The sequence below is a fragment of the Rattus norvegicus genome, chromosome 19, assembly GCF_036323735.1.
Source record: "Rattus norvegicus strain BN/NHsdMcwi chromosome 19, GRCr8, whole genome shotgun sequence".
In the NCBI taxonomy this organism is placed as follows: Eukaryota; Metazoa; Chordata; class Mammalia; order Rodentia; family Muridae; genus Rattus; species Rattus norvegicus.
The window spans coordinates 38,321,838-38,349,782 of NC_086037.1; the positions used below are offsets into that span (position 1 = coordinate 38,321,838).

Genomic DNA, 27,945 nt, shown 5'->3' on the forward strand with positions numbered 1-27,945 from the left:
ATAAGGAATGTGTATTGTAGACTGATATAGACTAGGATGAGCAGAATACATGACAGCATGGATACAGTATGGCAGTGATTACATCATAAAGTGTGTGTCCATAAAAAAAGTCACATTATCCACACAAAAGACACTATCACCCTGTGTACCCCTTGGTGGCTTTGAATTCACTGGACCATGCAAAGATCCATATCTAGCTGTAAGTTCTACATCTCCAGGAGGGTAAAGGACCCTTGAATAACGAAGATGGTCTTAAGAGTCAAGAGTTACAAATCAAATTTTATTCATAAGGAGTACAATTTACAAAAAACAGGGATAAAATGAACAATTAAAATGGTTGAAAAAATGAAAAACAGTAACAAGAATATATAACTATAAAACAACAAAAAGAAAACTTAAATGAAAATCATAACGAAAACTATTTCTTAACAGCATTTTCTTAATGAGCATTTAGAAACACAGTTATAGTGCTGTTTCTCCTCTAGAACACGAGATGTAAAGGCAGTCCCCTCAGTTGTCTCTCAAATGGTGTTGTCAGTATGAGAAATGAGAAAGACCTCAATTAGAGAGGCCGGCATACGGATACATAAACTTAGGGTCTCTAAACATTGCGGAAATTAACTGAGAAGAATATTCATCCAAAAAAAGCCTTTGACTGTGAGGATTGTCGTCACAGGGAACTCCTGAGAAAGAAACTCATTCTTCAGAAGGCTGTCTTCCTGGGATACGTCCTATTCCATGTCTCCTGCAGTTTCTGAGACCTGGGAGAAGAAGGCAGCTATTAAGACACTGATTTGGTGGGGACAGGCATACTAGCTGTCAAGGTGCAGCCTTCTGTCCCTTCAGCTGCATTGGACAGACAGCACTGATCTTTTCACTGAAATCATTGCTGATATCTCTGCAGGGTGTGGAACATCACCAGCAACCCTCACAGTACTGTAGGATAACAAGCTGCTCCTCAGACTCTACCAGGGCAAACCAAGAACGGGGAAACGGGAAGAGTCCTACTTGGGTTGCAGGAAGAAAGGAGAAGGCCACATGATACCCTGATCAAAGCCAATGACAAGGACTCATTTGCCATTTGCACTTGGTTCTTATCCCTGCAAGGTGCTTCCAACCATCACATGACCCCTGTATGACCTTTGTCACAGGACTAAGAACTTGTTCCAAACTCCTCATAGCATCCAATCTGTGACAGGGAGATGCAGTAATGTGATATGTTATTCCTCTGTCACCATTTCTGGACTGCAGTTTCAAAAAGGCCAGAAAAGTATACTTGCTCATAATTCAGTTTCTGAAAAGTGGTTAACATCCCAGAATACTTGTGCATAGACAGAGCAATGAATAACTACATCACATGAGGTGGGTGACTGATTGGGTGTGGGGAGATTAGAAAGATGATAGGGGAAAGCAAAGATGTATCCAATAGGCAAATGGTATCAGACATTGTTAATCTGACTCAGCTGCTTGTTCCTACCAAATTTTGCTGGGTCTGGAGGTTGCTGGTCTTCTCCCGTTCTTCTTCATCATTCGGGTTCAACTCAAACAAATATCGCTGTACCTCCTTGCACTCCTGCTTCAATGTGACCAACTTCTTCTTCATACATGCCTGGTCCATCAGGAGCCGGCTGTGCAGGTTGCTGGAAACACACTCTGCATAGTAAGATCCTGAAGCCTCTTCCTCCCATTCCAACTGCCAAATCCCACAAACTCCACCAGGACCCAGATACCCATAAAGACTTTATAGAATACATCTCCATACATGTAAGGCTGTTGCACAAAAGGCAAACAGCCAATTCAGAGAAGAATAGATTGTTTTCGTTACCCAAGCACCAATAAGAGTCCATGTCTGACCAAAAGAACAAGGGATCTACAAAAATCCATGAGAGCCCAATGCATAAGGGCTACATCAATTAGTAGCCGGCAAATAACCACAATAGGACAGTAGAACCAAGGGAAGGTCATGCTAACCATGTGGTCCAGACACTGAGCTTTGCTAAACCTGGTATGACCCCAGAGGCCCAGGCCGGCCTAATAACACTCTGATGCCTGAATCAGTATAGTTCTATCCAGAGCCTTCTAAAGATGCACAGACACTGTGGTGATAAGTCACAGTCTCTTATGGAACTGAAACTGAGTCCAAAAGACCCACGGCACAGTGATATTTAAACAGCAGAAGAGATGGACCCAAAGCTGCAGGCTCTCCAGTCCAGAACAAAGAGAGGCAGAGATGGCCATTCCACAAGGGATGGGCCCTTCTGACCAGTACTTACCGATAGAAGTTAATCTCCTTCTTGAGCTCCTGAAATTTCTCACGATGTTCAATGTTGTTTGTGTCTAAGTTGTGCAGCAATGACATGACCTCTTTCTCCTTTATCTTCAATTTTTCATAAAATGGATTTGGCCTGAAGTAGGGGCTGCCCCCAGGAAGATAGAACCCAAAGAAGATCAACATTTAGGATTATATGAACCCAGGCTGGGTCCTGTACTACCCCAGCCCTGGAAGGACACTTTGTCAATTCTACATATTGGGATCTTCTTCAGCTTTCAAAACTTGAAATTGTGTGCCCAGGACAAAAGAACCTAAACACCCAGATAAAGGGTTCCCTGGCTCACTTTTTTCAATCAGGAGGGCTGGATCTGCATTCAAACCTATCAAGAGCCTAGGCCACAGCTCTTATGCCACCACACACACACACACACACACACACACACACACACACACACACACACACACACAGACAGACAGACACCCAGAATCTTCTGATTTCATTTTTCCTGTTTTAACAACTGGAATGCTATAAGCCAAATAATTAATATTCTAGAGGCAGACAGTACACATAATTCTGGAGATGGGACCAGATATTGCCACAAACTTATAATCTTTCCAAGGCATACAAATGTACAGACAAATGTGACCACATAGGCAAAGAACTGTGCTCTTGAAAGTGGGGCTTCCAAAATAAAGCACTCACACCTCCATGAAACTGTTATACAGGTAAATCCTGAGGCCAAAAAACAGACCCCTAAATTCCAAGTGTGGAGGGACATATAAACATATAAAAGTTGTGCATATGCATGCAGACCTGTGCACACACAGACACACAAACTGGGACACACCCACAAGAAAAGAAAAGTAAAGAGACTCAGAGAAAGAGAAAGAGAAAGAGAGTCAAATATGGAAAGAGCACAATGAGAATCAGTAGAAATGTATGCACCATTACTGTCTCAGAGTGTAGGGTACACGGACAAGAAAGAACAGGCCAGAGCCTCAAGACTTCTGGTTAAGCATTGATATGAACAATGTGGGACCTGTCACCTACAGCTGCTGCCAGGAGATGATAGCGTTCAGTCACCTTCCTAGCAAGTACAAACACTCTCCACAAACTCACAGCACCTAGAACCTTGGAAAGCCACCACTTGTCAAGGGCCTTTCCAATTGTACACTGGGAACTCATGCTCCAGTGACTTTATCCCTGAAATCTTCACTCAGATCACAAGTTCAGATTTTCAACAGGAGGAATCAGAGGGTCCATTTCCAAACTCACTCCTGACCAAAGTTCAGGTTCTGAATCTCCTCTCTATGGGAGACGAAGTTTAGGACAAGGTCTTTTGGGAGGCACAGCATTCTAAAGCCCACCACCTTAGTAGAGTAAGATGAGAATGAGATTACACAGTGGTGAATGGCACAAGAGCATTTGGAGCAATGCATACCTCTTGTTCACATATCCACCTGTCACATAAAGGAGGCGATCTGTCAGCTCATTTCTCTCCTTGGTAGTTAGCTCGAGCTCTCTATTCAGCCTCTCATCTTCCTCGTTGGGCTGCACCTTGTTTAGGACAGTTTCAGGGGATGACGTCTGTCTACAGGCCTCTGTAGGTAGAAGAACACAAGTGAACCTGCATGGGGAGAATGCATAGAGCATACACAGACCACAGTGAGGCCCAAACCGGAGAATATGCGTGGAAGCCAGTGAAGCTGCAAGGAGTTTGTTCTATGTGTAAGAGGCCTCCTAAGTGGATCACAGTCCCCCCACTACTATATAGAGACCAGGAGATGTAAGCAGCCAGGTGCTCCCTATGCCCACTGACACAGGCTTACAAGTACCAGAGAGATGCCTTCTCCAGGATTATTCACAGCTACGAGGGCTATAACTTGGTTTCAGGACCCTCACCCCTCTGGTTTCAGAAGTTATATCATCAATTCAGCATCCACAATGACTTGAGTGATCAGGGATACTCAGAAATCCTTCACTGTTACTGTAGTCCAATAACTTTGGATTAAAAATTCATGCAGGGTGAGGACATAGTCAACAGACTTACCAATTCCCCCTACTGAAACGACAAATGCCCCAGAAGTGCCAATAGGTTACAGGCTCTTTCTTGGTCTACCCGCTCCAAAGAGTTTGGCTACTGTAGAAAAATATCTGCCACACAGAACCTCTAATGTATGAAGGTAAGGTTGGCCCTGTCAGCAGAGGTAGTCAGAGGAGTTCTAAGAATATAAGGTCATGGCCAGAAGCACAATTCTCTCCCTGTTACTCTGTCAGATAGACACTGAATTTAAAGAAGCAATGAGAGTGAAGTACATTGATGCCCTGTTTAATTCAGAAAAGTTATCCCCTCCATGACTCCTGATGGTGTTATTATATCAATTTAACACACCGAATGCACTGTAATATCAAAACACCAGAAGGTCCCATAATAATAGCATAGGCATTGCCATATCCTCTATTTGGGTATGGAGAAACTAATGATGTGAAAACCTTGACTTTCAGGGATTGTGATAATCATGGAATTCAATATCTTTGGAGATGTTCCAGTGGTTTTGGTCCATTGATATAAAGGCCAGCTGAAGGCCTGCACACACACCCCTGACAGGAAGCTCAACATACACTGCCCAGAACTTACTCCACATTCCACATGACCACGTCCTGTGTCCATCATTACTTTCAGGTTTCATTTGCTTCACTCTAGACTCTTCTCCATCAACATCAACTCTCCCAAAGTGCCTGCGAAGACGGGCAAACATGCCTGTGGATATATCCTTTGGACACTAAGAGAGAAAAATTAGGGAATTGGTTGTCACTACAACACTGGTGACATCACAGGGATTCCAAGGACTCTCTAGGAGACAATAGAATGTCCAAGAAGGGACAGCTGATGTCATGAATAACAGACTTTGCCTCCCTGCTAATGTTCTCCCTGTACTGAGCAAAAGCTGATGTGCCCTTTCAGGAGACTTCCCTGTGGAATAGCCACTGAGCACCACCAAAGCCAAGTTTGGCTCTAGACTTCATTGGAAAAACCTAAGTCATTGTTATGTATGTAAATGAGTGTTTCCTCCCGAATACCTCCCTGCACAGAAATGTTTCATCCTACCTCAAATTCTCCTCACTCAGCAATATTACCCATTAAAGATTACTGAGAAATCATACCAGTTCAAATAAGTAGCCAAAGAGGTCTCCTGTCTCATGATGTGCAGGTGCATGAAATCACACCCAGAAATAGCCTGCAGGGTAGTTTGCAATGTGGGTGTGTGTTATGGGTACAACCTGAAGCTTTGTGCTTAACATTTGACAGTTGCCACCAGATTCCTTAGGAGAAAGAATTGCAATCATTATGGTCCTGGCAACAACATGGAGATCTGTTGGCAGAGGAAACTGAAATATTGGATCCACCAGTGAATGCACCCTCAGGCTGAGTGTATGGCTCTCCTCTTTGCATTTAAGTTACCAAAGCAGGATTGCTTACAGGCCTCTCTAAGCTCTAACATGCGATTCTATCTGAAAAACAAAATAGTCAGCAGATGTGGGGGGTGCATCCAAAGGAGTAGCATGAGCCTAGAGACATAACTCAGTGGACAGAGTAAGAAACAAGCATCTTCACTTCTGGTTCATGGATCACCGCACAAAACACAAAAGCATCTATCGTAGTAAAAAAAAACCAAGTCATTTTATTGAATGCATACACTAATACTGATTGATCAGATGCATAGCTCAGAGTTTGGGGGCAGATCCATGTCTTGAACTATCTTCCTGATAACATATAAAGCAATAAATAAATAAATAAATAAATAAATAAATAAATAAATAAATAAGAATAAAAGAAAAAGAAAAAACACAAAAAGCACAAGCTTCTCATGTGAAGTTACAGGAATAGTGGTCCAGTGGTCAGTTCTCATTAGGCCATTTTAGATATGACAATGCATAGTGACCCTTAATCTGATGGGTCCTATATAAAGCTTTGTGCAATATTGTCATTTTAACAAACCTCATCCAGTACATACATAACGACACAGGATATGATTGCCATGTCCTTGCTGTATATCAAGTTAGTTTTCTGTGTCCTTGATTTTCAGGCATATTACAACGATCTGAAATGGCTGGTAGACGTGGAAGAAAGTGGATAAAGCTATAGTTGTGGGTTACACACCTCAGTTCTCAATGGCTAAGAATGTCCTCACAGTCCTTGGAGGCCCCTCCTGTAAGACTATCCTTTGGAAAGTGGAAGCAGGTTTATCTGAGCTCAAAGTGAACCTGGTGAGCAAGGAAGAGGACAACATGGGATAATTGAGACACTCTCTAAAACCAGCACTGAAACCCACCCTTCATTCAAAGCATCATCTACCAGTTCTTGAAGTTTTATCATTCTCTGCAGACCAATGTTTCATTCTGGAATGGTAGAAAAGAACTGGAAATGAGTTTTGTGTTCTAAGGACCTTGATCTCTCTTTCCTTAGGTGCACATTAAGAACGCATGCAAAGGCTGGAAAAAATTTCCTGAACAAAACACCAATGGCTTATGCTCTGAGATCAAGATTCGACAAATGGGATCTCATAAAACTGCAAAGCTTCTGTAAGGCAAAGGACACTGTGGTTAGGACAAAATGGCAACCAACAGATTGGGAAAAGATCTTTACCAATTCTACAACAGATAGAGGCCTTATATCCAAAATGTATAAAGATCTCAAGAAGTTAGACCGCAGGGAGACAAATAACCCTATTAAAAAATGGGGTTCAGAGCTAAACAAAGAATTCACAGCTGAGGAATGCCGAATGGCTGAGAAACACCTAAAGAAATGTTCAACATCTTTAGTCATAAGGGAAATGCAAATCAAAACAACCCTGAGATTTCACCTCACACCAGTGAGAATGGCTAAGATCAAAAACTCAGGTGACAGCAGATGCTGGCGAGGATGTGGAGAAAGAGGAACACTCCTCCACTGTTGGTGGGATTGCAGACTGGTACAACCATTCTGCAAATCAGTCTGGAGGTTCCTCAGAAAATTGGACATTGAACTGCCTGAGGATCCAGCTATACCTCTCTTGGGCATATACCCAAAAGATGCCCCAACATATAAAAAAGACCACTGCTCCACTATGTTCATAGCAGCCTTATTTATAATAGCCAGAAGCTGGAAAGAACCCAGATGCCCTTCAACAGAGGAATGGATACAGAAAATGTGGTACATCTACACAATGGAATATTACTCAGCTATCAAAAACAATGACTTTATGAAATTCGTAGGCAAATGGTTGGAACTGGAAGATATCATCCTGAGTGAGGTAACCCAATCACAGAAAAACACACATGGTATGCACTCATTGATAAGTGGCTATTAGCCCAAATGCTTGAATTACCCTAGATGCCTAGAATACATGAAACTCAAGACGGATGATCAAAATGTGAATGCTTCACTCCTTCTTTAAAAGGGGAACAAGAGGGGTTGGGGATTTAGCTCAGTAGTAGAGCGCTTGCCGAGGAAGCGCAAGGCCCTGGGTTTGGTCCCCAGCTCTGAAAAAAAAGAACAACAACAACAAAAAAGGGTAACAAGAATACCCTTGGCAGGGAATAGAGAGGCAAAGATTAAAACAGAGACAGAAGGAACACCCATTCAGAGCCTGCCCCACATGTGGCGCATACATATACAGCCACCCAATTAGACAAGATGGATGAAGCAAAGAAGTGCAGGCTGACAGTAGCCAGATGTAGATCTCTCCTGAGAGACACAGCCAGAATACAGCAAATACAGAGGCGAATGGCAGCAGCAAACCACTGAACTGAGAACAGGACCCCCGTTGAAGGAATCAGAGAAAGAATTGGAAAGCTTGAAGGGGCTCGAGACCCCATATGAACAACAATGCCAAGCAACCAGAGCTTCCAGGGACTAAACCACTACCTAAAGACTATACATGGACTGACCCTGGACTCCGACCTCTTGGTAGCATTAAATATCCTAGTAAGAGCACCAGTGTAGGGGGAAGCCCTGGGTCCTGCTAAGACTGGACCCCCAGTGAACGTGATTGTTTGGGGGGAGGGCGGCAATGGGGGGAGGATGGGGAGGGGAACACCCATAAAGAAGGGGAGGGGAGGGGTTAGGGGGATGTTGGCCCGGAAACCGGGAAAGGGAATAACACTCGAAATGTAAATAAGAAATACTCAAGTTAATAAAAAAAAAGAAAAAGAAAAAAAAAGAACGCATGCAAACGAGTATCACCATCTGAACAGCTTAGTATCATCTACTCAGTATATCTAGCATAATACTGTGTCTATGACAATCTCAAGCTTCCCTGAGTGTTGCTGCCCCAGCAAGAAGAATGAAGTATTGAGGACAAACCCCAGTGATCCTTTCAAGGGGTTAGAAGAAAGCCATCAGAGATACTGCACTTCTTTGTCCTTAGATTAAATCAAGATGATACAATGTGAATCTAGTGGGCTATTTGACCAGAGATCTTTCTCCCAACCCCACCTCTCTGAGTTCATTGCTTGGCAAAATTCATGCCCCCCCCCCCCCCATCCGAGATGTTTCTTGATTCATTGCTGCCAAGGGCCAGGTTTCCTGAGTTTTGTTTTTTATAGAATTGGGTTTAGTCAATCATTGTTGCCTTCTATTATATATAGAGAGAAATATCTAAAATAACTGACCACACTGTACTTGTGTATACAAGTACTGTAGTGGAAATTTCAGCATAACTGAGGAGTGGGAAACCAGCACTGTGTCCTGGCCTTTCTCTGCCCATATCACAGCTCACAGGTGACTGGGGCAAACCTTGAGTTCCTCTGTAGAAACAGAGTGAGGATGAATGGACACTGAGCAGGCAGAGCAACACCGCTGAGGTGACTCAATTCCAGCATCAAACACATTATTTGTTTCCCATCTTAACAGCTCGTTTTGAAGACTTTTCCCCATACCTAGCTTAAACACAGCAATTTTCATATGTGCCAGCCTGCTATTTCATATTGTTGCTGTAATATGCCTCCACATCATAGATTACAAAACAGAAAAAAAAATAAACCTGACACTGAGAAGGGTGATGCTTGTCAACATCTGGTGCATTGGGGGCCCAGGTACGGTCACAAATAACCAGGACACAGGGGATGCAGAGCAAAGGCAGATGCAACTGCATTCAGCTGCAAGTTTATTAATCTTCATATAGGCATGAATATGTATTACCTCACTTTCCTTTTTGGCAAGATATAATAAGATCGTTACTCCCATCATACCAGGAACAACCGAGGAAAGACTACGCAAAGAAATAAGGCTAAGCAAAGCCTTCTTAAAATATCTGTATAGCAAATCACCCCTCTTCCTAGTATCACAATATACTTGTCATAACCCAGAGAGCATGCATGAGAGCCGCTTCCACAAACATAGGACACAGTACAACATAGTGTAAGGTAAAGTGAGCAAAAACATTTTCTTCTCAAGGGCAGCATTCCAGCCCCTGCTTGCATCTCTCAGCCATCTTTCCTTGATCCTGTCTGGGAAGTGTATCTCAGTGACTCCACAATTTCTTTCTTTGTTCTTTTGTTTTAAAAGTAACACTTTCTATAACATAGCTAAATGTCTTTGAAGGGGTTTAATCGTGCAAAAAGAAAGCAATATAATATATAATGTATGAACCCTTAATGAGTGTATCTATTTTCTTAGGGGTATTATCCAGAAACCTTCCCAGGTCTGGATTTAACTTTGGTAATTGTTATCTGTCTAGAAAATCAACAATATCAATAAATATTTCAGTTTTCTGGTGTAAAGTCCTCGGGAGTAAGAACCAATGATTTTGGAATTTGCTCAGTGTCTGTTGTTATGACTTGTCTGAAGACTGGAAATGTTTCTCTATCTTGGGGAGGAAAGAAGGACCCTCCAACTACACTGAACTCTAAGGAAGTTTATTCAGGTGAGGGATGACATGGACTGTTTTGTCTCATGTCACACATGTCAGTAGAAAATATCCTCTGCATATACTGATATTTTGACTTCTTCTTTTCCAATCTGTATACACTTGATCTCCTTTTGTTGTCTGATTGCTCTGGTTAGAACTTCAAGAAATATATTGAATAAGTAGGGAGAGCGTAGGAAGACTTGTCTAGTCCCTGATTTAAGTGGGATCGCTTCAAGTTTCTCTCCATTTAGTTTAATGTTAGCTACCGGTTTGCTGTATATGGCTTTTACTATGTTTAGGTATAGGTCTTGAAATCCTACTCTCCAGGACTTTTATCATGAAGGGGTGTTGAATTTTGTCAAATGCTTTTTCAGCATCTAATGAAATGGTCATGCGGTTTTTTCTTTTAGTTTGTTTATATAATGTATTACTTGATGGTTTTCATTATATTAAACCATCGCTGCATGCCTGGGATGAAGCCTACTTGATCATGGTGGATGATTGTTTTGATGTGCTCTTGGATTTGGTTTGCTAGAATTTTATTGCGTATTTTTGCGTCGATATTCATAAGGGAAATTGGTCTGAAGTTCTCTTTCTTTGTTGGGTCTTTTTGTCGTTACGTATAAGAGTAATTGTGGCTTCATAGAAGGAATTCAGTAGCGCTCCATCTGTTACAATTTTGTGGAATAGTTTGGATAGTATTGGTATGAGGTCTTCTAGATCTGATATAATCCTGCACTCAACCCGTCTGGACCTGGGCTCTTTTTGGTTGGGAGACCTTTAATGACTGCTTCTATTTCATTAGGAGTTATGGGGTTGTTTAAATGGTTTATCTGTTCCTGATTTAACTTCAGTACCTGGTATCTGTCTAGGAAATTCTTCATTTCCTGCAGATTTTCAAGTTTTCTTGAATATAGGCTTTTGTAGTAGGATCTGATGATTTTTCGAATTTTCTCTGAATCTGTAGTTATGTCTCCCTTTTCATTTCTGATTTTGTTAATTTGGACACACTCTCTGTGTCCTCTCGTTAGTCTGTCTAAGGGTTTGTCTATCTTGTTCACTTTCTGAAAGAACCAACTTTTGGTTCTGTTGATTCTTTCTATGGTCCTTTTTGTTTCTACGTGGTTGCTTTCAGCTCTGAGTTTGATTATGTCCTGCCTTCTACTCCTCCTGGATGTATTTGCTTCTCATTGTTCTAGAGCTTCTAGGTGTGCTGTCAAGCTGGTGACATATGCTCTCTCCTGTTTCTTTCTGCAGGCACTCAGAGCTCTGAGTTTTCCTCTTAGCACAGCTTTCATTGTGTCCCATAAGTTTGGGTATGTTGTACCTTCTTTTTCATTAAATTCTAAGAAGTTTTTAATTTCTTTCTTTATTTCTTACTTGACCAGGTTATCATTGAGTTCTATCATTGTTCAACTTACATGTATATGTGGGCATTCTTCCCTTATTGTTATTGAAGACCAGCTTTAGCCCGTGGTAGTCTGTTAGGACACATGGGATTATTTCTATCTTTCTGTACCTGTTGAGGCCTGTTCTATGACCAATTATATGGTCAATTTTGGAGAAAGTACCATGAGGTGGTGAGAAGAAGGTATGTCCTTTTGTTTTAGGATAGAATGTTCTATAAATATCTGTTAAGACCATTTGGTTCATGATTTCTCTTAGTCTGTCTATGTCTCTGTTTAATTTGTTTCCATGATCTGTCCATTGATGAGAGTGGGGCGTTGAAATCTCCTACTATTATTGTGTGAGGTACAATGTGTGCTTTGAGCTTTAGTAAGGTTTCTTTTATGTTTGTAGGTGCCCTTGTATTTGGAGCATAGATATTTAGGATTGAGAGTTCATCTTGGTGGATTTTTCCTTTGATGAATATGAAGTGTCCTTCCTTATCTTTTTTGATGACTTTTAGTTGAAAATTGATTTTATTCAATATTAGAATGGCTACTCCAGCTTGCTTCTTCAGACCATTTGCTTGGAAAGTTGTTTTCCAGTCTTTCACACTGAGGTAGTGTCTGTCTTTGTCTCTGAAGTATGTTTCCTGTAGGCATCAGAATGCAGGGTCCTCCATGCATATCCAGTTTGTTAATCTATGTCTTTATATTGGAGAGTTGAGACCACTGATGTTGACAGATATTAAGGAATAGTCATTATTGCTTCCTGTTATTTTAATATCCACCAGAGAACTACTAAACATGATAAACAGTTTCAGCAAAGTGGCTGAGTGTATAATTAACTCAAATAAATCAGTACCCTTCCTCTACATAAAAGAGAAACAAGCCGAGAAAGAAATTAGGGAAACAACACCCTTCATAATAGTCCCAAATAATTAAAATACCTCGGCGTGACTTTCACCCAGCAAGTAAAATATCTGTATGATAAGAACTTCAAGCCTTTGAAGAAAGAAATTGAGGAAGATCTCAGAAGATGGAAAGATCTCCCATGCTCATGGATTGGCTGGATTAACATAGTAAAATTGGCCATTTTACCAAAAGCGATCTACAGATTCAATGCAAACACCATCAAAATACTGGTTTACCGCAAAATCTGAACCTGCTCCCAGTTAATTGTGATTATAAAGAAGCCAACAGTTGCACAGCAGACAGATGGGGGAGGTGAGCTTTTGAGGGGTTTGCTAGAGAGGATCAAGAGGAGGGAAGAAGGAAGAAGAAACTGCCAAAGAGTAAAGGAAGAAAAGATATGATGGAGAGGAGAGAGGAAGAGGACAGCAGCCATGGTTAAGGGAGAGGAGAGCCTGGTCCTGAGGGCTGTCTAAGGGGAACATGAGCAGCCAAGATGCTACACAGTCAGTAAGAGTTGAGCATTATTGTTTGGAAAGTAGATCTGATATCATGGAGGGCAGGCAGCTGCCCAGCTACTGTGTGACTAATGTACACTAAAAATAAATTTAACAAAATATGTATAACCAGTAAGCCAGCTCTGGAGAATCCTAAAAGGAATACTTTAGTTTGAAGGGAAGCATAAAATACTAGAGGACACAGGAAATAATTTAAGAAAACTATGACAGTCAATCAAAAGAGGCCAAGGAAAACCACAATCATTAACAAAATGACAAAATTTAATACATAGGTTTAAATAATATTTGCATGTCACTAAACTCAATTGCCCAGTAAACAGACATATAGTTAGCCAGAAACAGGATCACCATCATGAGAGATGTAGAGGATACACTAGGGAAACAGACCTAAGACACAGGTCCCTATAGCAATTCTATGCAGTTTCTCTGTCAATAAAAACCAGCAAGCTCTAGAGTTAAATGTCTGTGTCAGTGCTGACCCACACCACCAGAGGTTCATTTTTTTAAGTAAATAAAAAATTCTTGGGGCTTACAATGTAATCAAATATCCTGAAACATGAGTTTGCAGTGCTCCCTACATTATATAAAGCAAATACTCTGACTACCATTTTGGTTGTTTCCAATCATGTCTCAGTGCATCATCACAGGAATCCCAAGGAAAATCAGAAATGGGTTCTTGAAGCTGTTGCACAGGGCCGACATAGACCTAAATACCACAGAGGAAACCTTGATTCTTATCACAAGGGGATCATTCACCATCCGTCTTGTCACATAACTTATGGCAAGATGTCACCTCTCCTGACCTTAGCTTCTTCTCCTAAATGCTGCTGAAGGGAAGATTTGGTGTCAAGGGTTCTGGACTCAAACCACACGAACAATGAATTCATTTAAATAGGTATAGTTTATTGAATGCACACACCAATACAGTTCAAGCAGAGCAACAGCTCACAACTGTACTGGACATTGCTAGGGCCAGCTCATTGCAAATTCCACGTGGGCTCACACAAAAGGGCTGGAAATGCTGCTGTCTATGGGCCCTGACTCAGGACGTTTTGCACATAATTGTTCCTATTTTCCTGGAATCTAATGGGTTCTATGTGAAGCTCATAGTTGGGGAACTTGTTAAGATTAACAAACCTCATAACATACAGAACATAACAGGGTATGTGACCAGTACCACACAGTTCAGTGTCAGGTTTTTTTTTTCTTTCGTTAGTTTTTTTCTTGGCATCCATGATATGTTTGATAACTGAAAGGAGGGGCCTCAGCTGTTTTTCTCTGCCTGCTCAGTGCCCATTCAACATTACTCTGTCCCTGAAGAGGAACTCAAGTATGTACCCAGCTGCCTGTGAGACAGGCCAAGGCACAGAAATGCAAGGACACTGCACTGGTTTCCAACTCCTCAGTAATTCTGGTTTTTCACTAATGTACTTGTATACACAAATACAGTGTGGTCAGTTACTATAGACACTACTCATTTCTTACAGAGGGCAGATGTTGATTGACTACACATAATTCTATTAAAAGGAAAAAACCAAAGAAACCTGGCTCTTGTGGAAATATACCAAGAAATATCTACAATGGTGGGAAATGAATTCTGCCATGGACCTAACTCAGAAAGGTGGGGTTGGGAGAAAGATTTATGGTTAAATAGCCCACCAGGTTCACATTGTGTCAGCTTTATTTAATCTAAGGACAAAGAAGTGGAGTATCTCTGATGGCTTTCTTCTAACCCCTTGAAAGGATCACTGGGGTTTGACCTCAGTACTTCATTCTTCTTGCTGGGGCAACAACACTCAGGGAAGCTTGAGATTGTCATAGGCACAGTAAATGCTAGATATACTGAGTAGATGATACTAAGATGTTCAGATGGTGATACCCATTTGCGTGCATTCCTAATGTGGACCTAAGGAAAGAGAGATCAAGGTCTTCAGAATAGGAAGATCATTTTCAGTTCTTTTCTACCATTCCAGACTGAAAGACTGGTAGGGAGAGATTGGTAAATAATCAAGAATTTATAGATGATGCTTTGAAGGAAATGTGGGTTTCTGTGCAGGGTCTCAAGTATCCCCTTTTGCCCTCTACCTGGCTGGCCAGGATCACTTTGAGCTCAGATAAAACCTGTTTTCATTTTCCAATAGATAGTCTTACAAGAGTGGCCTCTAAGGACTGTGAGGACAGCATTAGCCTTTGACAGTTGAGGTGTGTAACCCACAACTATAGTTTTAGCCATGTTTTCCCATGTCTACCAGGTATTTCAGATTGTTGCTGTAATATATCTGACAATCAGGGACACAGAAAAATAACCTGATACAGAGCAAGGACACGGTGATCACATCCTTTCTTCTGCAGTATGTTCTGGATGAGGCTTGTTAAAATTCCAATATTGCAAAAAGCTTTATATAAGACCCATCACATTAAGGGTCACTGTGCACTGTTCTATCTAAAATGGTCTAATCAGAACTGACCACCAGATCACACTTCCTGCAGTCCTCATATGAGAAGCTTGAGCTTTTTGTTTTGACGTTTTCTTTTTTCTTTCTTTCCTATTTTTAGCTATATAAGTTGAGAGCAAGATATTTAGGGCCATGGATCTGCCCCCAGTATCTGGTCTGTGGATGTGATCAATAAGTATTAGTGTGTGCATTCAATAAAGTATTCATTTTTTACTATGGTAGATGCTTTTGTGTTTGGTGGGTGACCTATGACGCAGAGTTTAAATTCTGGGACCTTACTCTATCCACTTAGTGATGTTTATAGCCTCATCCTACCCCTTTACCTGCACCCCCTCTATCTGTTGACTATTTTACTTTTCTGATAAAAGCTCATGGTATACCTTACAGAGGCCTGTGAGCAATGCTCCTTTGGTGACACTGGTGCAGAGAGGAGAACACCACGAGCAGCATGAGGTTCCCTTCACTGGTGGTTCCAATATTTCACTTTCCTCTGCCAACTGGTCTCCACACTGTTCCTAGCACCATAATGATTTCAAGTCTTCCTCCTAAGGAATTTTGTGCAACTGTCGATGCTAAGCACAAGGCTCCATGAGTGTTCGCCTCACACACACGCATGTTGCAACCTGCCATGCAGGCTATTTCTTGATGTGATTTCAAGCACCTGTACAAAAATGAAGCAGCAGAAGCTTTTGACTGCATATTGAAACCAGTGTTATATCTCAGGAATTATTAATGGCTAATATATTTGAAGGAGGATAATTCGAGTTAGGATGAGACATTTTTGGCAAGATTCAGAAGGAAACATTGATTTAGATGCATAAGAATCACTAAGGTTTTTATAATCAAGCCTTGAGGAAAATTTGGCTTTGGAAGCAGGAAGTACTCAGTGACTCTGTCCCAGGAAAGTCTCCTGGAAAGGGCACCTCTGCTTATGCTCAATACAGGGAGATCATTAGCAGGGAGGCAAAGTCTGCTCCCCATGACATCAGCTGTCCCTTCTATGACACTCTATTGTCTCCTAGAGAGTTCTTGGCATCCTCTGTGATGTCACCAGTGTTGTAGTGACAACCAGTGCCCCAGTTTCTCTCAGTCTGGGTCTGTTGGATACATCAGAAGACATGTTTTCCTGTATTCCCAAGCGTTTTGGGAGGGGGAATGGAGATAGTGGAGAGACTAGGGTGAAGGAATCTGGCCTTTTATCTAAAAGTAAAGATGGACAAAGACAGTGGTTCTGGGGAATGTGGAGTAAGTTCTGGGCAATGTATGTTGAGCTTTCTTTCCCGGCGTGGGGGGCGGGGGGTCCTGCAGGCTTAAGCTCACCTTTCTAGCAATGGAACACCACAACTGGAGCATCTGCAAGGGAAGTGAATTTCCATGAATATCACAAGTCCTGAAAGTCATGGATTTCAGAACATTAGTTTCCCCATCCCCAAAGGGCGGATATGGTAAGGTCAATGCTATTATTCTGTGAAATTCTGAATACTTTCAAAGTGGATTTGTGGCTTGTTTGTTTGTTTGTTTGTTTAGTGGGTAATATTATTTATTGCCAAAGTTAAGCATCTGGGCTAAATCCTGGGACCCACATGACAGAAGGAGAGAAATGCCTCATGAAAGTTGTTTGGTCGCTTCCTGGTTGCTGCCGCTGCAGAGAGCCCCTGGGCAGCACCCCACGAGTGAACTTGAGCCTCGGGACCACAGGTAAGACCAAATTTTCTGCTGCAAGAAAGCTGCCTGGTGAGCTTGGGACACACGGAAGCAGAATTTCTCTAGAACCGGGCACGTTCTGTGTTTACCGGAAGTCCCACACCCGCGGATCCCGGCCCGCAGCAGCTCTCTGCTCCCAGACCCGGTGAGAGAGAGACCCAACCGCCTGGTCAGGTGGGCACTCCTGAGGCTGCAGAGCGGAAGAGACCACCAACACTGCTCACCCCTGCCCACATCCCTGGCCCAAGAGGAAACTGTATAAGGCCTCTGGGCTCCCGTGGGGGAGGGCCCAGGAGCGGCAGGACCCCTGCCGGAGACACCGCCGGACCCTGAAGGAAACAGACCGGATAAACAGTTCTCTGCACCCAAATCCCGTGGGAGGGAGAGCTAAACCTTCAGAGAGGCAGACAGGCCTGGGAAACCAGAAGAGACTGCTCCCTGCACACACATCTCGGACGCCAGAGGAAAAAGCCAAAGACCATCTGGAACCCTGGTGCACTGAAGCTCCCGGAAGGGGCGGCACAGGTCTTCCTGGTTGCTGCCACTGCAGAGAGCCCCTGGACAGCACCCCACGAGCAAACCTGAGCCTCGGGACCACAGGTAAGACCAAATTTTCTGCTGCAAGAAAGCTGCCTGGTGAACTCAAGACACAGGCCCACAGGAACAGCTGAAGACCTGTAGAGAGGAAAAACTACACGCCCGAAAGCAGAACACTCTGTCCCCATAACTGACTGAAAGAGAGGAAAACAGGTCTACAGCACTCCTGACACACAGGCTTATAGGACAGTCTAGCCACTGTCAGAAATAGCAGAACAAAGTAACACTAGAGATAATCTGATGGCGAGAGGCAAGCGCAGGAACCCAAGCAACAGAAACCAAGACTACATGCCATCATCGGAGCCCAATTCTCCCACCAAAACAAACATGGAATATCCAAACACACCAGAAAAGCAAGATCTAGTTTCAAAATCATATTTGATCATGATGCTGGAGGACTTCAGGAAAGACCTGAACACACTTAGGGAAGCACAGGAAAACATTAATAAACAAGTAAAAGCCTACAGAGAGGAATCGCAAAAATCCCTGAAAGAATTCCAGGAAAACACAATCAAACAGTTGAAGGAATTAAAAATGGAAATAGAAGCAATCAAGAAAGAACACATGGAAACAACCCTGGATATAGAAAACCAAAAGAAGAGACAAGGAGCTGTAGATACAAGCTTCACCAACAGAATACAAGAGATGGAAGAGAGAATCTCAGGAGCAGAAGATTCCATAGAAATCATTGACTCAACTGTCAAAGATAATGTAAAGCGGAAAAAGCTACTGGTCCAAAACATACAGGAAATCCAGGACTCAATGAGAAGATCAAACCTAAGGATAATAGGTATAGAAGAGAGTGAAGACTCCCAGCTCAAAGGACCAGTAAATATCTTCAACAAAATCATAGAAGAAACTTCCCTAACCTAAAAAAAGAGATACCCATAGACATACAGGAAGCCTACAGAACTCCAAATAGATTGGACCAGAAAAGAAACACCTCCCGTCACATAATTGTCAAAACACCAAACGCACAAAATAAAGAAAGAATATTAAAAGCAGTAAGGGAAAAAGGTCAAGTAACATATAAAGGGAGACCTATCAGAATCACACCAGACTTCTCGCCAGAAACTATGAAGGCCAGAAGATCCTGGACTGATGTTATACAGACCCTAAGAGAACACAAATGCCAGCCCAGATTACTGTATCCAGCAAAACTCTCAATTAACATTGATGGAGAAACCAAGATATTCCATGACAAAACCAAATTTACACAATATCTTTCTACAAATCCAGCACTACAAAGGATAATAAATGGTAAAGCCCAACATAAGGAGGCAAGCTATACCCTAGAAGAAGCAAGAAACTAATCGTCTTGGCAACAAAACAAAGAGAATGAAAGCACACAAACATAACCTCACATCAAATATGAATATAACGGGAAGCAATAATCACTATTCCTTAATATCTCTCAATATCAATGGCCTCAACTCCCCAATAAAAAGACATAGATTAACAAACTGGATACGCAACGAGGACCCTGCATTCTGCTGCCTACAGGAAACACACCTCAGAGACAAAGACAGACACTACCTCAGAGTGAAAGGCTGGAAAACAACTTTCCAAGCAAATGGTCAGAAGAAGCAAGCTGGAGTAGCCATTCTAATATCAAATAAAATCAATTTCCAACTAAAAGTCATCAAAAAAGATAAGGAAGGACACTTCATATTCATCAAAGGAAAAATCAACCAAGATGAACTCTCAATCCTAAATATCTATGCCCCAAATACAAGGGCACCTACTTATGTAAAAGAAACCTTACTAAAGCTCAAAACACACATTGCACCTCACACAATAATAGTGGGAGATTTCAACACCCCACTCTCATCAATGGACAGATCATGGAAACAGAAATTAAACAGTGATGTAGACAGACTAAGAGAAGTCATGAGCCAAATGGACTTAACGGATATTTATAGAACATTCTATCCTAAAGCAAAAGGATATACCTTCTTCTCAGCTCCTCATGGTACTTTCTCCAAAATTGACCATATAATTGGTCAAAAAACGGGCCTCAACAGGTACAGAAAGATAGAAATAATCCCATGCGTGCTATCGGACCACCACGGCCTAAAACTGGTCTTCAATAACAATAAGGGAAGAATGCCCACATATACGTGGAAATTGAACAATGCTCTACTCAATGATAACCTGGTCAAGGAAGAAATAAAGAAAGAAATTAAAAACTTTTTAGAATTTAATGAAAATGAAGATACAACATACTCAAACTTATGGGACACAATGAAAGCTGTGCTAAGAGGAAAACTCATAGCGCTGAGTGCCTGCAGAAAGAAACAGGAAAGAGCATATGTCAGCAGCTTGACAGCACACCTAAAAGCTCTAGAACAAAAAGAAGCAAATACACCCAGGAGGAGTAGAAGGCAGGAAATAATCAAACTCAGAGCTGAAATCAACCAAGTAGAAACAAAAAGGACCATAGAAAGAATCAACAGAACCAAAAGTTGGTTCTTTGAGAAAATCAACAAGATAGATAAACCCTTAGCCAGACTAACGAGAGGACACAGAGAGTGTGTCCAAATTAACAAAATCAGAAATGAAAAGGGAGACATAACTACAGATTCGGAGGAAATTCAAAAAATCATCAGATCTTACTATAAAAACCTATATTCAACAAAATTTGAAAATCTTCAGGAAATGGACAATTTCCTAGACAGATACCAGGTATCGAAGTTAAATCAGGAACAGATAAACCAGTTAAACAACCCCATAACTCCTAAAGAAATAGAAGCAGTCATTAAAGGTCTCACAACCAAAAAGAGCCCAGGTCCAGACGGGTTTAGTGCAGAATTCTATCAAACCTTCATAGAAGACCTCATACCAATATTATCCAAACTATTCCACAAAATTGAAACAGATGGAGCCCTACCGAATTCCTTCTATGAAGCCACAATTACTCTTATACCTAAACCACACAAAGACACAACAAAGAAAGAGAACTTCAGACCAATTTCCCTTATGAATATCGACGCAAAAATACTCAATAAAATTCTGGCAAACCGAATTCAAGAGCACATCAAAACAATCATCCACCATGATCAAGTAGGCTTCATCCCAGGCATGCAGGGATGGTTTAATATATGGAAAACCATCAACGTGATCCATTATATAAACAAACTGAAAGAACAGAACCACATGATCATTTCATTAGATGCTGAGAAAGCATTTGACAAAATTCAACACCCCTTCATGATAAAAGTCCTGGAAAGAATAGGAATTCAAGGCCCATACCTAAACATAGTAAAAGCCATATACAGCAAACCAGTTGCTAACATTAAACTAAATGGAGAGAAACTTGAAGCAATCCCACTAAAATCAGGGACTAGACAAGGCTGCCCACTCTCTCCCTACTTATTCAATATAGTTCTTGAAGTTCTAGCCAGAGCAATCAGACAACAAAAGGAGATCAAAGGGATACAGATCGGAAAGGAAGAAGTCAAAATATCACTATTTGCAGATGACATGATAGTATATTTAAGTGATCCCAAAAGTTCCACCAGAGAACTACTAAAGCTGATAAACAACTTCAGCAAAGTGGCTGGGTATAAAATTAACTCAAAGAAATCAGTTGCCTTCCTCTATACAAAAGAGAAACAAGCCGAGAAAGAAATTAGGGAAACGACACCCTTCATAATAGACCCAAATAATATAAAGTACCTCGGTGTGACTTTAACCAAGCAAGTAAAAGATCTGTACAATAAGAACTTCAAGACACTGAGGAAAGAAATTGAAGAAGACCTCAGAAGATGGAAAGATCTCCCATGCTCATGGATTGGCAGGATTAATATGGTAAAAATGGCCATTTTACCAAAAGCAATCTACAGATTCAATGCAATCCCCATCAAAATACCAATCCAATTCTTCAAAGAGTTAGACAGAACAATTTGCAAATTCATCTGGAATAACAAAAAACCCAGGATAGCTAAAGCTATCCTCAACAATAAAAGGACTTCAGGGGGAATCACTATCCCTGAACTCAAGCAGTATTACAGAGCAATAGTGATAAAAACTGCATGGTATTGGTACAGAGACAGACAGATAGACCAATGGAATAGAATTGAAGACCCAGAAATGAACCCACACACCTATGGTCACTTGATTTTTGACAAAGGAGCCAAAACCATCCAATGGAAAAAAGATAGCATTTTCAGCAAATGGTGCTGGTTCAACTGGAGGGCAACATGTAGAAGAATGCAGATCGATCCATCCTTATCACCCTGTACAAAGCTTAAGTCCAAGTGGATCAAGGACCTCCACATCAAACCAGACACACTCAAACTAATAGAAGAAAAACTAGGGAAGCATCTGGAACACATGGGCACTGGAAAAAATTTCCTGAACAAAACACCAATGGCTTATGCTCTAAGATCAAGAATCGACAAATGGGATCTCATAAAACTGCAAAGCTTCTGTAAGGCAAAGGACACTGTGGTTAGGACAAAACGGCAACCAACAGATTGGGAAAAGATCTTTACCAATCCTACAACAGATAGAGGCCTTATTTCCAAAATATACAAAGAACTCAAGAAGTTAGACCGCAGGGAAACAAATAACCCTATTAAAAAATGGGGTTCAGAGCTAAACAAAGAATTCACAGCTGAGGAATGCCGAATGGCTGAGAAACACCTAAAGAAATGTTCAACATCTTTAGTCATAAGGGAAATGCAAATCAAAACAACCCTGAGATTTCACCTCACACCAGTGCGATTGGCTAAGATCAAAAACTCAGGTGACAGCAGATGCTGGCGAGGATGTGGAGAAAGAGGAACACTCCTCCATTGTTGGTGGGATTGCAGACTGGTAAAACCATTCTGGAAATCAGTCTGGAGGTTCCTCAGAAAATTGGACATTGAACTGCCTGATGATCCAGCTATACCTCTCTTGGGCATATACCCAAAAGATGCCTCAACATATAAAAGAGACACGTGCTCCACTATGTTCATCGCAGCCTTATTTATAATAGCCAGAAGCTGGAAAGAACCCAGATGCCCTTCAACAGAGGAATGGATACAGAAAATGTGGTACATCTACACAATGGAATATTACTCAGCTATCAAAAACAACGAGTTTATGAAATTCGTAGGCAAATGGTTGGAACTGGAAAATATCATCCTGAGTGAGCTAACCCAATCACAGAAAGACATACATGGTATGCACTCATTGATAAGTGGCTATTAGCCCAAATGCTTGAATTACCCTAGATCCCTAGAACAAACGAAACTCAAGACGGATGATCAAAATGTGAATGCTTCACTCCTTCTTTAAATGAGGAAAAAGAATACCCTTGGCAGGGAAGGGAGAGGCAAAGATTAAAACAGAGACTGAAGGAACACCCATTCAGAGCCTGCCCCACATGTGGCCCATACATATACAGCCACCCAATTAGACAAGATGGATGAAGCAAAGAAGTGCAGACCGACAGGAGCCGGATGTAGATCGCTCCTGAGAGACACAGCCAGAATACAGCAAATATAGAGGCGAATGCCAGCAGCAAACCACTGAACTGAGAATAGGTCCCCTATTGAAGGAATCAGAGAAAGAACTGGAAGAGCTTGAAGGGGCTCGAGACCCCAAAAGTACAACAATGCCAAGCAACCAGAGCTTCCAGGGACTAAGCCACTACCTAAAGACTATACATGGACTGACCCTGGACTCTGACCCCATAGGTAGCAATGAATATCCTAGTAAGAGCACCAGTGGAAGGGGAAGCCCTGGGTCCTGCTAAGACTGAACCCACAGTGAACTAGTCTATGGGGGGAGGGCGGCAATGGGGGGAGGGTTGGGAGGGGAACACCCATAAGGAAGGGGAGGGGGGAGGGGGATGTTTGCCCGGAAACCGGGAAAGGGAATAACACTCGAAATGTATATAAGAAATACTCAAGTTAATAAAAAAAAAAAAAAAAAAAAAGAAAAAAAAATTGAACCTAAAAAAAAAAAAATATATATATATATGTAATTAATACAACCACTTTATTCATCTTACTTATTAATTACATATCAATTCTAATACTGTAAGAGTTAAACTGAAAAGTGCATATGAGTTTATGAAAAATAATTGAAAATTTTTATATTAACCATATAAGAATTAACTAATAACCTAACTGAACCTGTATACTGCAATTTGCAATCAAGTTTAAACTCCTTACATGTATCTGCAAACATATAGTATAAAATATATGCTATAAAAATTAATGTTCAAGGCAAAAATAGTATTTATAAATGATAACTGATTTAATGAAAAAGAGAAAATAATAAATTAAAAATTAAAAGGTGAAAAAAAAAAAAAGAAAGTTGTTTGGTCATGTGCTGCAACACACACACACACACACACACACACAAACTTTTAAGCAAAAGTTATTTTTCTTAAAAATTATAATTGCTTCTAATACAAAGACAGCCTTGGGTGTAGTTCCTATATAATTAAATAGTACTCATGCTCTCAGGCAAAGAGTTTAAAGTTTATAGGTACCTAATTAACTAGCATTTGGACATATGAAGAACATTTAAATGTTCAGCAGAAATACAAAGAATAGCTAATTTAATTTGTTAAAAGTGAAAGCTTATACAATTCTGAAGGTTTTTATACTGATTTTATTATACATGTAACTATGAAAAGAAAACATACATTCTTGATCAATGAAATGAGGAAGATTGATTTAATGAACAGAAAAATGGATGGTACTTCAAAATTTCCATGATTACATATTATCTATTTAATTCCCTCCACAATAGCAAGAAATGGACATTATTATTTATGCGACATTAAAGATACTTAAACCGAGAAAATAATTGTTTGGCCTGATTTTCTGAGCTTCCTTAAAGATACAGTTAATTGACAGAGATGTGGTTTAAAATTAGGGTCCATATTCTTCTGTTTTAAATGTGTGCCATTTTTTTCTATGTTTTTTCTCCATCATTATTAATTGGGTATTTGTTATTTAAATTTCAATTGTTATTACCTTTCCAGGTTTCCAGGCAAACATCCCCTCCCCCTCCCCTTCTCTATCAGTGTTCCCCTCCCCATCCTCTTCCCATTACCACCCTCCCAGCAACAATCCAGTTCACTGGGGGTTCAGTCTTGGCAGGACCAAGGGCTTCCCCTTTTATTTCTAGTGGGTGAGACTGGCGGCTGGCAGCTGGCCTGTGCACATGCTCTCACTGCTCAGCAGGGAGTGGTTGGAGGGGAGGGCCCGCGCCTGGGGTGAGTTGGAACTGGGGTAGAAAGGCATAGGGACTCCTAGGTGAGAATGTCATTCTGCCACCTCTGCTGCAAAGGCCTTGGAGCTGCCCTTGCTCCTGCTGCAGGGAGGAGAGTCTGGTGCCCAGAAGATGGCTGAAGGGGAGCTGAACGTGGACAACTTCACCACCCACCTGCTGAAGGTACAAGGATGTCATCCCGGAAAAATTGTGCAGATGACTGAAGCAGAAGTCCCAGGACTGTGTATCACGTCTCGTGAAATCTTTCTTAGCCAGGCTATTCTTGGAATTGGAAGCATCACTGAAGATTTGTGGAGATATTCATGGACAGTATTCAGACTTACTGAGATTATTTGAGTATGGAGGTTTTCCACCAGAAGACAACGATCTTTTCGTAGAAGATTATGTGGACGGAGGAAAGCAGTCTTTGGAAACCATCTGTTTGCCATTGGCTTACAAAATCAAATACCGGGAGAACTTCTTTCTTCTACCAGGAAACCATGAGTCACCAGACCCACAGTCTGTGGAACAGATTCGGAGAATTATGAGACCCTCTGGCGTACCTGATACAGGTTTGCTGTGTGATTTACTGTGCTCCGACCCAGATAAGGATGTACAAGGCTGGGGAGAAAATGATCGTGGTGTTTCTTTTACTTTTGGAGCTGATGTACTCAGTAAATTTCTGAATCGTCATGATTTAGACTTTATTTTGTCGAGCCCATCAGGTGGTAGAAGACGGATATAAATTTTTTGCTAAAAGACAATTGGTAACTTTATTTTCTGCCCCAAATTACTGTGGCGACTTTGACAATGCTGGTGGTATGAAACTTTGATGTGTTCATTCGAGATATTGAAACCATCTGAAAAGAAAGCTAAGTACCAGGATGGTGGGCTGGATTCTGGACGTCCTGTCACTCTACCTCGAACAGCTAAACCACCGAAGAAAAGCTGAAGACAGGAATTCCGGAAGAGAAACCATCAGATTTGTTAAGGACATACTTCATAATATATGTGTGCAGTATAAAACATCCAGCCATTGGACACCCTTTATGATGTCACACCTTTAACTTAAGGAGACAGGTAAAGAATCCTAATTTTTTTTTTTATAGAAAGACGTGCTACACTGTATTGTAATAAGTATACTCTGTTACAATATTCAACAAAGTAAAATTCAAATACAAAAGTATCCATTAACGTTCTATCTTCTCATATCACAGTTTTTAAAGTTGAAAAGCATCCCAGTTAAACTAGCTGCGTTAGTTACCCAGATGAGAGCATGAAGATCCATCTGTGTGAAGTGGCTTTAGTGTTGCTTGGTTGTTTCTTTATTTTGGGCTTGTTTTGTTTAGTTGTTTTTGCTAGAATAATGGCATCTACTTTTCCTGTTCTTCCCTAACCATTTTAAAGAGTGAAAATGGGAAGAGCTTTAAAGACGTTCACCGACTATTTCTTTCCTTCACTCATCTACTTAAGTAACTGTTGGATCTTACTAAGAAAACTGACACCTCATAATAAAAAGGAACTTTAGAGGCCGATAGGTTTTAAAAATATACAAACTATTTGATCCAGTGATTTTAATCAAACAGTTTGACTGGGCAAACTTTGCAGCTGATAATGACGATTTCACTTTTTACAAATTGCCACTGATTTGGATTTTGCACTCTGACCTTTAATTTATTGATGCTCTGTTGTGCAGTAGATTTCATTTAAGAAAAGGCTCATATAGTACTATCCAAAACTAGTTGGTGATGTGATTATGTGGTACCTTGGCTTTAGGTTTTAATTGGAACGAGACCTCTTTTGGCATGCTTAACTTTCTGGTATTTCCCTCATCTGCATTGGTTTTGTTTTTTGGGGTTTTTGTTGTTGTTTGTTTGTTTTTAGATCCACAGAAAATGAGAATCCTTTTTGAGAAGCCTTGGAAAGCTGGCTCTTCTTTCCCTCTCTCTGTGAAGGATGTGTTTAAATGAACGCTGGTGAGTGGGACATTGTCAGCTCTGAGCACTGGGTGCTTCACTGGCTAATAATTGCCATGTGAATGTTGTTTTTGTCTGTAAGGCTATGTCACTAAGGATTTTTTACTCTGAGCTTTCATAATCAAAGCTCATGATGTGTATAGACATGATTCGTAGTGAAGTATAGTAGCAATAATTTCTGCACATTAAAAAAATAAAGTGGATTTGTTATGTTACATTGATATAATAACACCATCAGGAGTCATGGAGGGTCCATCTTTTCTGAATTTAGGCAGGGCAGCAATGTATTTCACTCTCATTGCTTCTTTAAATACAGTGGATATCTGACAGTAGTAACAGGGAGAGAATTGTGCTCCGTAGCAGTGACCTTGCGTTCTTAGAACTCCTTTGACTTCCTCTAACTGGCAGGGTCATCCTTAGCTTTATATATTAGAGGTTGTGTGTTACAAACATTTTTCTACAGAACAAAAAGTATTTGGAGCAGGTAAACCAAGATTCAGCCTGTAACCTACTGGCACTTCTGGGCATTTGGTGTATCAAATAGGGGAATTGATAAGTCTGTTGACCATGTCCTCCCCGTGAACACTTTTTAAATCCAAAGTTGTTGGCCTAGAGTATCGGGGTAGGACATCTGAGGGTCTTACTCACTTTCTTCTTCAGAAATCCCCAATTGAGAGATAACTTGGGGGACCGCCTTTCATTATGTGTGCTAGAGGAGAAACAGCAATACATCTGTGCTTCTAAATGTTCGTTAAGAATATGCTGTTTAGAAATATTTCTGTTAAGATTTTAATTGAAGTTTTCATTTTGTTGTTTTATAGTTATATGTTATTGTTACTATTTTCATTTTTTAAAATACTTTTAAATATTTATATTAATTAATTTTAATCCTGTTTTGTTCTTAATTGTATTCCTTAAGAATAAAAATGGATTTTTTTTAATCTCTTGAATCTTTTTTTTTTTTTTTTTAGTGCATTGTAGAGGAATTTTATTTTATTTTTTTTTATTTTTATT

General features: G+C 40.8%; 1 protein-coding gene and 1 pseudogene across 1 annotated transcript; one reads left to right on the forward strand and one right to left on the reverse strand.

Moving 5' to 3' along the window:
- Positions 1 to 259: 259 nt before the first annotated feature.
- LOC134478840 (disks large homolog 5-like) lies at positions 260 to 5,155 on the reverse strand. The gene is made up of 5 exons (XM_039098103.2): positions 4,912 to 5,155; positions 3,715 to 3,874; positions 2,274 to 2,417; positions 1,478 to 1,640; positions 260 to 761 (listed from the first exon to the last, which is right to left on the reverse strand). The coding sequence occupies exons 1-5, from the start codon at positions 5,030 to 5,032 to the stop codon at positions 732 to 734; spliced, it is 618 nt and encodes a 205-aa protein (XP_038954031.2). The 5' UTR covers positions 5,033 to 5,155; the 3' UTR covers positions 260 to 731.
- An 18,439-nt stretch (positions 5,156 to 23,594) lies between these two features.
- On the forward strand, positions 23,595 to 27,687 carry LOC134483624 (serine/threonine-protein phosphatase PP1-beta catalytic subunit-like; annotated as a pseudogene).
- Positions 27,688 to 27,945: the final 258 nt, after the last annotated feature.

Bases quoted from the DNA above. Each gene is read 5' to 3' on its own strand.
- LOC134478840 (XM_039098103.2), bottom strand. From the start codon at position 5,032: ATGTTTGCCCGTCTTCGCAGGCACTTTGGGAGAGTTGATGTTGATGGA. The intron at 3,875-4,911 runs GTAAGTTCTGGG...TTCTACCTACAG, and splicing joins GTGGTCATGTGGAATGTGGA to AGGCCTGTAGACAGACGTCA. The intron at 2,418-3,714 runs GTATGCATTGCT...TCCTGGGGGCAG, and splicing joins GGTGGATATGTGAACAAGAG to CCCCTACTTCAGGCCAAATC.